The 11,039-nt window shown below is 35.6% G+C and overlaps 1 protein-coding gene across 1 annotated transcript in view; it reads left to right on the top strand.

Annotated features, from left to right (window-relative positions):
* The first annotated feature begins 28 nt into the window (after window positions 1-28).
* LOC117103645 (pre-mRNA-splicing factor CWC25 homolog) overlaps window positions 29-11,039 on the top strand; it is a 12,721-nt gene continuing 1,710 nt past the window's right edge. Inside the window, exons 1-8 of the mRNA XM_033244230.1 lie at window positions 29-161; window positions 3,705-3,949; window positions 5,149-5,272; window positions 5,816-5,922; window positions 6,409-6,478; window positions 8,557-8,697; window positions 9,759-9,991; window positions 10,319-10,418. Coding sequence (XP_033100121.1) covers window positions 3,714-3,949; window positions 5,149-5,272; window positions 5,816-5,922; window positions 6,409-6,478; window positions 8,557-8,697; window positions 9,759-9,991; window positions 10,319-10,418 — 1,011 coding nt within the window. The 5' untranslated portion in view covers window positions 29-161; window positions 3,705-3,713. The remainder of the gene's footprint in view (window positions 162-3,704; window positions 3,950-5,148; window positions 5,273-5,815; window positions 5,923-6,408; window positions 6,479-8,556; window positions 8,698-9,758; window positions 9,992-10,318; window positions 10,419-11,039) is intronic.

Raw genomic sequence — 11,039 nt, 5'->3', positions numbered from 1 at the left:
CTCATCATAAATTCAATCATACTCTTTGATTCAATCAAAACAATGCTGCCCGGCCCATCGCAGGTCAGAGTTCATCGTTTATTCTTGGCGTTCGTTCGCCGTTTTCGCTTGGATAGCAGAGAGTCAAATAGGCCTAGGTTTTTCATCATTACGCCTTAAAAGTAAGTTTAATTTGTCGAAGAAATACTTCAGTATACTTCTTAGCCTCTGTTACTTTGTTTTTTAATGCAAGTAAATGGAACATTTACTTTTTTAGTCAATGCGTACGTTGCGTATGCCAAGGCCGGTGTCACGTACACCGGCCCTAGGCGAAGGCATGGCTAGTCCTAGGCTAGGTCCTATGGTCTCGTACCCAAATTTTGGCAGACTCGTACACAAAATTTGGTAACCCACGTTTATTGTAGGATCTACCTTTGAATTTCAAACATTAACCGTGAGTATTATCAATTTTGATATTAGTAGCCATGTTCCTTATACAGTAAAGAGTGTTTTAATTGTGGGAATGAAAATCACAAGGAAAATTGGGAATAAGCGAGTCAACTCGGCCCCAATGTATTTACTAAATAATTTTGATTTGAATGCAAACCCGAACTATGCCAAAATAAATAATAATGATGATGATAACGATATGATGTCATGACAATAATTAATACTGCAATAACATAACAATACTTAATGAGTTATATAGACATATTAAGTATACATTACGGTAGGTATATATATATATATATATATAACATAGTGAGGTTCCATGTGTGTTTCGGTACGATAACAAAGCATATAGGAAACGAATACCATGTATAGACTTCAGAAACACTTTATTGGAGAAAACCAATATTTCGACCTATCCTCAGGTCTTTATCATACATGTATATATACATATGTTTTATATATATACATAATACATATATATAATGAAGTTAATATACATTTTAAATACACTATATGTATGTATATTTTATTTTATTTTATTCAATTTCCAGGTGAAAAAACACAAAAGTATACATAAAACAACAGTACAATCAACACCTGAGAGTAGCCATAAGTGGGATCAATTCAAAGAATTGCACTGTCAAGTGGCTTTCCCAACTAAGAGTACTTAAAAATTATTTAAAAAAGTATTAAAATTCAATATAATTGATCACTTTTTTGAGCTCCCTTTTAAATCCTTCAAAGTGAAACAAGGCTTTATTACGAACATCACAAGGAATATGATCCCAAATTCGCGGGAAGTTCACAAACGGAACATTTATAAGCCTTAGTTCTAGCATAAACATGTTTAAAGGTGAGTGTTTCAGGATATCGGTCATTTATGACAAGGTGATCTAATACATCAAGATCGTTTAGACGAATTCGATCCAACTCGGCCACAAGTCAACTCGGCCACAGTCAACTCAGCCACAAGTCAACTCGGCCACAAATCAACTCGGCCACAAAAAGTTCGGCTGCAGTCAACTCGGCCCCTTTCCCCTTACTGGATCTTCTGCTGTTGATCTGCCCCCCCCCCCCCTTACTGGATTCTCCCCTGTTGATCCGATCCGTCGTGTTTATGTAAATTTGAGGTGTTGATTGGTGGAGCTAGCTTGACCCTAAATTTCGACTACCTCCATTACTGGATTCACCCCGGGAAGCTCACTTGAATAATGAGACACTGCGCTATCTATTTTATTGAAAATTCTTATGGACTTGAACTACCATTTACCAAAATCGCAATGTGGTCTAAAATACGACAGGAAAAATGCCACTCAATAGTACCAAAGAGGGCGCAATATTGACTGGTTCCAGATGACAGAAAGTGTTCCGTCTGGTCGCGATCTCATGGCTGTACCTAAGGTAGGTTTAGAAAACGGCTTAGCACCCAGTCTATCTTGAAATTCCTGCTTTAACTTTGTGGGGAAAATTTCACCCCGGGTATTTCCTACACTTGTGCTACAAAGTCCTCGCCAGTATACCCGGTAAGTACTGCAACTTCCCCCATTTTTTCCACACTTGTGCTACCAAGTCCTCGAAAATATACCCCGTAAATGAGGCACCTCCCCGTATAGAAATATTTAAGAATGAACCCCCCAGGGGATCCGCACCCTGTCAATCCAACGTGTTTACGTAAATTTGAGGTGTTGATTGGTAGAGCTGGCTTGACCCTAAATTTAAACTTCAGTCTCGCTATGTTTATGTCATGCTCTATGGCATTGCGGAAGAATACTGTAGCCATATTGTCTCAATCCAAATTGACCCAGATTCGAAAGATAGGGGCTTACGGACGCTCTAGTACTGTAGCTATGCTAGCTAGGCTAGGCCTGTACGGGAGGGCTAGGGTAATCCTAGGCCTAGAAGAAATTAAAAGGCCTTGGCCTAGCTTTTAATATCATGCCTAATTGTGCCCAGGCGTACGTTCATGTTTACTTGATCGATTTGTAAAACATGCCATTTATTCAATTGCTAATGTGTTTGAGGCATACTACAGTAAAACATTTCAGTATACAATAAATACTCCTCTATGTTCGTGTCGTTTGAAGCAGATACAGGGACATGCTGCTCATATATTTTGTGACGTAATGAACCTGCGAAACAGGCTGTTTCTTTTACGGCCTGACGCGATATTTTTCCAACCTGAGAACTGCGGTACAGATTAACAGAGGGGATTTATTTATGTGACATATTAGCTACTGGTGAAACTTGGCGAAAAAGGTACTGATTTTCCATGGTTTTTGGCTGTTTTTTGCGTGGTTATTCAATATCCAGCCTTGAAAAGTAGCGGAATGTGGTCATGACTAGAAACCCCAGTGTATGAGATATGAGTACATTCCTGCCAGTGGTTTCAGAAGAGATAGGTCAAGTTACGCAGAGGCGATTAGCAGAATTAATATAGATGATTGTCAAGGCATCGAAACTGTAAGGAGGGGCGCTATAACATTAGCAGTGAGTAGTCTCAGAGCCATATAGGCCCCTAGCCACTTGAGTTTAGGTCTACAGTCTACACTTCGAAAATTAGATTCTTTTTGGTAGACTAATAGTAATAATAATAATATCTGGAATTTATAAGGCGCCAATTCCAAAAATGATTAAAGGCGCACTATGCAAGTGTGATACCTCGGAGAACAAAATGGTCTTAATTTGCGATTTAAATTTTCAGAGATTAGAAGAAGTAGTTATATTAATAGGAAGCTGGTTTCAAAGAAAAGCAGAAGCAAAGGAGAAGGAGCATTGACCATAGGTCTTGGTAGAATATTTGGGAACAGAGAGGAGATTTCGAGAAGATGAACGGAGACAGCGAGATGGAGTATACTTAGTAAGCAGGGCATTTAAGTAGGACGGGTTACTAGAACATAACGCTTACGCTTACAGTATAGTAAGAAATATTTAAAATTATATTTCCAACCAGTGCCCTAAGGACTGAGCAGGCGCTGGGTTTGGGAGTGGGGGAGATGGGAAAAATCAGGATAATGATTTTCAATCGAGAGACAAGTCTCTAAATTGGGAGTCTCTCGGCCAAATTGGAGAGTTGGCATGCATCATTCAAAAGGGAGATCCTATTCCAAACATAAAATAACAAGTTGACCTACTATACACGTTTTTTTCCCGAATTTGCCAAGATTACCAACATAGCAAACAGATTTTTACAATAAACATGAAAATCTCTTCTCATTCTGTTTTACCAATGATCAATATTGTGACTTTAATCAAGTCTGGTATATTTATTTCAGAAAATTATTATGGGTAAATCCAAAAGGGAAGATGAAGAACTGAAGAAGCTGAAAAAACTTAAGAAACTCCTTGGGGAAGATAAGCTCCGCCAGGAACTTGAGAAGATCTCTGGAAAAAGAGAAAGGAAGAAAAGCAAGAAGAAATCGAGACATTCATCAGAAGAGGAAGGAGTTTGGGAGGAAAGGACATTTACAGAAAAGTCTGGGAATAAAGATTCTTCGGACAACCAACATAAAAATGAAAGGTGCATAATACCAATATACTGTAATCATTGATAAAGGAGCAAATAATTGATGAATCTAAAATCATAGCATGTACTAATAGAGGTAAGGGCGGTTTGATTCCGCGGTTGCATTTCTTTGCGGTCGGTTGTTCAATCCTTGAAGTGCATTTCGCGTGTGTGTTCTTGGGCTAGGCACATTACCTACGGTTGTCTCTCTCCACTCAAGAGTAGAAATGGGTTCCCGGGAGGTTCAAACACAAAATGTGCTGATCTTAGCTGCAACAACCAAAAGGTCCACTGATTAATCTCAGATAAGAAAGTATAATACATACTCCAAGTATTGAAATACACGCCATCGTGTTGGGATTCAATATTTCGACATTAATTATTCCCGATGATGACATAATTAATGTCGAAATATTGAATCCCAACACGATGGCGTGTATTTCAATACTTGGAGTATGTATTATACTTTCTTAGCTGCAACATTATGGAATTCTCCACAGGTACTGAGTAGGTATTCCATATGAGCTTGATAATGTGAAGTGCTAAGTCTAACATATTATTATTGTACAGGTAAAACTTGATGAGCTTATAGTAGCATTTTTTGGGCTCTATATTGTAGAAACTTCCCTAGTTTGGCAGATAAGATAAGATACACTTTATTGCTCCAAGTCGGAAATTCAGTTCTCGCATTAAAATACAGTAAAACAATTAAAAGAATGATCAAATCAAACTATAAAAATTACAATGTAAAAAAGATATCAAACAACAAAATATACTACCATTGTGGAAAATTATAATAATAGTGATCATCATCATCTTCATTGACTAGAAGTCCTAATTGCCACACATCATCAACAGCACCAACATCACCACTTTAGAAGCCAGTATGGCTGCACTAGCAGTTACCAAAAATGTCTACATTACGTTCAAATTGAAAGTGATTATTTGAATGATTTTTTATGTTAATGATTATTATGTTAAGGATTATGTTGGTAAAAATTATAATAATAATAATGATGGTAAATATAATGTAGTATTTAATATAATAATATATGTCTTATATGCTGTAACACCATTTATGTTCTTTTTTTCATTAATAAATCTTTAACTTTATCTTTATTTTTGATTATTTATTATAGGCCTAGTACTGAAATTTGATTAAAATAATTTCTTTTAATTGTTTATATCTTTTAATTAAACAAATCATTTTGCAGAGAAGATAAGCTTCAATGGATGTATAAAGGTGCTGATGATCTTGTAGATGCTGAAGACTACCTTCTAGGAAAGAAAGTTGATCAAGCCATTGTCAGAAAACAAAGAGGAGAAAAAGATGAAAAGGTATTTGCTTTATCTTGGCTTTTTAGAGTGACTAGTAGTATCTGTACTTGTAGACCGTATTTTCACTAGCTTTGATTATTTAATACCATTATGAATATGGAACATTTTAGTGCTATTCATATAAAATACAGCACAAAGTATGAAATATTCACACATCGAGATAAAAGAGACAAATAAAAATAAAAACTTATTACATGACTCTTAACTCTGACTCAGAGACACCTGCCTGTCCTTAAGCAATGGAATATTTAGCATGTAATCTGGATGTTAATGCTGTGGTTAGCCTTACTGTACCTCTTGGCCACTCGGTGACACAGATCTAAGGAACCCACTGAAGATAGATACAGCTGATGGCTTACTTGTAGAACCCCCTTTTTAAATCGATTACCTTGCCTGTATATCCCTTGCACTTTTTTGTTATTAATCTTTAGTATGGCATTGTTTTAACTATGCCTGCTAATTAACTATTAATATACACAACTCATTTTTCTTATCACTAAGATCGTATAGTATATAGTCTATTATTATTTTATTACAATTCAGAGTCAGGAAGCTTCAAGTTCTGTAGGTGCAATATTTGATAATTCTGCATCCACCCAGGCTGTAGACATGGCAAACAAACTCCGTGAAGATCCTCTATTTATGATTAAGTAAGTTTCTATCTCATGGTAGGCTATGCAGTGGCATAATTTAAAGGGCCTTGGGACACATCCTCTTTATACAATCCCCTCATCAGTCACTCATGTTAATACTCATAGGTGTACCATTAGCAAAACATGCACTCAGGTAGTTAAAAATCCCTTCATTCCCTCAGTTTTCACCCACTTTTCCGTTATGCACCCTCACCATCATGTCATCATTTTATGCAGCCTCGCCTTTAATCCCCTATCTGCCTTCCCATCAACATACCTCCATGATGCTGGTGGTAACAAAGTAATCAGTATACTGGTGTTGATAAAATTGTTGCCATTGATCCTGCTGCAGTTGCTGCAATCATCACATTTTTTTTTGCTTATGTATTTTTATAAATTAATACTTTGTTTTATATATATTATATTTTTGTTAAATCTATATTTTATATTCAAGTTTACATTAGTTTAATATACAAAACATTCTTGATTTATTATCATTCCCAGGCAACAGGAATTGAACAAAAAGAAAGATTTATTGAATAATCCAGTGCGGATGAAGCAACTACAAGAACTTGTACGTCTGATTTTTATTTTTGTTACTATAGGTAATTCGACTATATCAGCAAGTCAATCTGAACATTACGTTCTAGCACTAAAGGGCTTCTTCATACCCCTGAAGCATTCACACAGTCATATGGCAATTGTGCTTTTTCAGTTGCTTCTCCAACTGTGCTGGTCTCGAGGAAACGGGGCGCCCTCTATCCAGCGTGTTAAACCCTTTCAGCAATAAAACACGACACCAACATTCAAAGATGCACATATGTTTATTTTCATGCCAATCAAACGGGTAAAAACTGTAATAACAAAGAAATATAATGAAATAATGACTGATTCTTGAAGTGTACATTTCAATAATTACGATTTAAACATGAAATAATCATGCATATTATGTTGTAATAAATTAACTCCCTGACTAATCGACTTCTACAGGCTTGTTTGACCTTCCGTAATACACAGTCCTTAGCAGCTATCCTTAACCCCTAAGACAAGAAATCCCCACCATACATGTTAAACATAACTCAAAACAAGGTTTATGCACAACACAATAGAACTTAGCAATATGCCATGGCTTCCATGTACAAAGTATATCAAAACGATGGTTATACATCCATGCCTAGTCATGCATGACCATCTCACACGTGATAGAATCTTCAATAAACTTTCAGAACTTTCAAACTGCAGCGCGGTGTTATTACAATCTATTACACCACATATTCTTATTAATTATAATACTATTGACTGGTATTCATATGTCTACTGGACACATGTTCATTATGATTATACAGTACAAATATTTATGTTTCCTCAATTACTGACAAAACTGAACTAGAGTAAACGGTGTAATTATCACTGGTCTAGGCCTACCGCCTCCCAAACAATGTTGCACTTTCGCATAGAATTAAGATACATGACGTTCAGCACACTTACTTTTAACCTGTCGTATACAACTGCACAAAGCAATCTAATGATAATAGCTTCAGACGTAAAACCATCTCATAACACAACATAATGTTTCAAACTCTAGAATTTGCATCTAAGGTAGAATTAGGTAATCGTTTACTTAAACTACAGCGTTTGCTTGGCCATCTAATACTTTTGGCTAACCTTTGAAACAACAGGTTGCCGCAAGAAATATACCATTCAAAATAGCCCAATTGGCAACACACGTTGCCACAAGAAAATGCTAAAAAAAATACTAAAATTAGCTGAATGCGCGACACCAACCAACTGGAATAACATCCCATTACACATCAAACATGCAACTCCCGTCATTACATTTAAATATCTTCTGAATAAAACTCATTTTATGTTATGGTTGATAAAATGGCCCCGAAATTGCTAAGTACCGGGATGGTGCAGCGGGGGATAGTTTAACCAATTGTAGTTAAGAGTAAAATACAGTATTTAAGACTTAGTTAAGCCTAGCTTAAGGTAGATAGGGGCGTCCTGGGTACGACATTAAACTCCATTCGGTCGAAGCGTAGGCGACTAAACTGACAACCCTCTCAGATATGTCTTAGTGGCTGCTGAGGGGAGGGTGTTTATGGTCACCCAGCAGCAAGAATAAGCAATAGCTGAACAAAGGGCGGATGAGCTTCTCGGAGTCAACGGCCAACCATTAATTAGTTTAAGGAATAGGAGTAGTTTAGCCTTATTGTTATTATGATTATTATTTAAATTTTCTTTTATATTTATTATTTTATTATTATTTGTATTTTCTCGGTTGGCCTATATTATTTCTGTGTAAAGCGCATAGGGGCAACGTGCAATATGCACTATATAAATATATTATTATTATTGTTATTATTATTATTATTATTATTATTATTATTATTGTTATTGTTATTATTATTATTATTATTATTATTATTGCTGCTGCTGCTGCTGCTGCTGTTCTTGCTATAATTTCTGTTACTAAGGTTATTATTGTTTAGATATAGTAAATAAATATAATTTGTAAATGAGTAGAAGATGCTTTGAGTGTGTAAAACAGTTGCCCCTACTGGGATATAATATAATATATAATAATTAGATATTATATAGGCCTATAACTTTCTCAAATTTCTTATTTCATTGTATTTTCTCTAAAAGCTGCAAAAATCTAAACAAAGTAAAAAAAAGAAAAAGGAAAAAAAGCAAAAGAAGAAGCAGCGACAGGAAAGCTCATCGGATGATTCATCTCACAGTGACAGTGACGATGTCAAAGTTCATAAACTTCAAGGATATGGCTTTGTGAGTTATCTTGCAAATGAAATGTATCTTTGATAAAGCAACAACCATGTTTGATCAGATTTTAATGGTGTAGAACATTAGGGAGCTTTTGATTTACAATGATGGAAAACATAAGGAAGTCATGTTAATGTAATTGCACATGTCTAAACATTGTGTTACTTCTCTCCTGAGACATGGAACGGTTGTCGACTGAATCTACGTTCAGCCCAGAAATAGGACTGTACTGTCTTAAACATTGGTGTGTCAGCCTTTGGTTTGAGACATATCTGCATCTGTGTCATAAGAAATTAAAATTGATTTAAGGTAGAATGTAGAGTGCACGCAACAGCAGTCACAGATGAGTGAATCCGTTTTACGTTCCCGTTCTATATTCTCAATCGAAAGCTCCTTAATGTCTGACTTCTGAAACAAGCATACATTATCATGTCCAATAAAACATTGTTTGTTGAGTCTGACAAACAATTGATATTAAACATGGCTTGTCACTTATAGGTTCAAGTAAACTTCATGATGCACTTTAAACTAGTACCTGTTTTATTCCTAGTAGTGTATTTGAAAGATATAAATTTTTTATCGTGTCTGTTTTTTGTATATCATATTTGTATGTATTGCCTAACTCTGATTACGAATAAATTCAATCAATCAATCAACTCATGACCCTTGAATTGGAAAACAAGCGTCTTATTCTTAAAGATGTATTGTCTCTTGAAAAATGTCCAAAAAACCTTAAAATCAATTATTAAATAACTTTCTCATTTTCACCAAAAGTATCTTACTGTATTGTATTAAAAATAATTTCCCCTAATTTTGTCTTGGATTATAATGAAAGTTAAATTTACTCATCTTTAAGTTCCGGTTGATAATTTTTATGTTACTTCAAAACAAAATAAGCAAGTTAATTTTAAAATTTATAATATTTTGTTCTTTTTCTGGGGACAATACTTTAAACACAGAAACAGCACTACTTAATGATGACAGTAGTGTGATGTTAAATTGGAAAGCCCATCTATTTTGATGATTTATGTTATTAAAGAATGCTATTTTTATTTGTTTTTAACCAGATAAGTTCTAAAAAGCTTAAAAGAAGTCCTGAATCTAAGCATTCTAGACATGAAGGAAGAAACAGAGGCAGCAGTCCTAACAGAAGGCAGGATAATTACTATAGTTACAGAAATAGGGATAGCTACAGACATCGCTCACCAGTAAGAAGGCAGAGGTCAATGTCACCAAATAGGTCATACAGTGGTGGAAGAAGAAGTAGGTCACCAAGAAACAGGTCATCAGGTTCAACTAAGTAAGTAATAACATAGTAACATTTAAAATAAAGTGAAACAACATAATTCTAAATTTCATGATATGTACCTCGAGGTCGGGGCTTCAATCCTCCGTCGTCATTTTCTCTTGTGTCTTTGAGCAAGGCACTTTTCTACATTGCTACAGTCTACCCAGACTAGCATTCCACACGCAGGGGAAGTGTCACACTGTCATCCGCTTCACGCTACAGAAACTGGGTGTCAAGTATTTACTTTTATTTTACGATAATAATGTGCATGTATTGAAGTTTATAATAGAATATGATTGAAATATCATCATTTAGAGTGTGATTTTTATATTGATTTAGAAAAATGGATGACAAAGAATTAGAAAGGAGAAGAGCAGAGATGATGGAGAATGCAAAGTCAAGAGATAAAGATCGCAGGAGTAGAGTTCAAAGATATCGGGTAAAGCATCATTTTTAAATGTCAATTCTGATAAATCACCTTTTTATTTTCTTTAGACCTGTAGATGTAGGCTGGAGTGCACATGGCTAACAGGAAAATGTTCATTCTTAATAACCTTAAAACATTTGGGCTGAGCACAGTTGAACTTTGTTCTATTTATACTGGATACATAAGACCTGTCCTCGAATATGCTGATGTGATATGGCAACCTGGAATCACTAAAACACTTAGTGCAAAACTTGAGGCTACTCAGAACCGTGCTTGTCGCATTATTTTAGGAAAGAACTATCAGACCTATGAACATGCTAGAACTCTTTGTAATTTGGACCCCCTCTATGAGAGGAGAGCAGTCCACTGCCTCAAATTTGCTAAAGGCCTTTCTCTTACTAGTCATTCTGCTGATCTGATTTCCCCCTACCCGACAACAATCTCATTGTAGAAGTCTACGCAATGGAAGTAATTATTCACAGCTTAAATGCAAAACCAATTTTCTAATAGTCCCATACCTTTTTACATAAATTACTCAATTTCTCTTAATCACTCCTCCCCCTTTAGTCTCCCTGGCTATTGAGGCACTGGCTGCTCCCCTCTCTTAGAACAATCAAGTTATCAAGTTGCTCC

This window comes from Anneissia japonica, unplaced genomic scaffold, assembly GCF_011630105.1.
Source record: "Anneissia japonica isolate Jap-2015-1 unplaced genomic scaffold, ASM1163010v1 scaffold1547_len296510_cov162, whole genome shotgun sequence".
NCBI lineage: Eukaryota > Metazoa > Echinodermata > Crinoidea > Comatulida > Comatulidae > Anneissia > Anneissia japonica.
The sequence above is the reverse complement of the archived record's forward strand: the minus strand, read 5'-3'. Positions and strand labels throughout refer to the sequence as shown.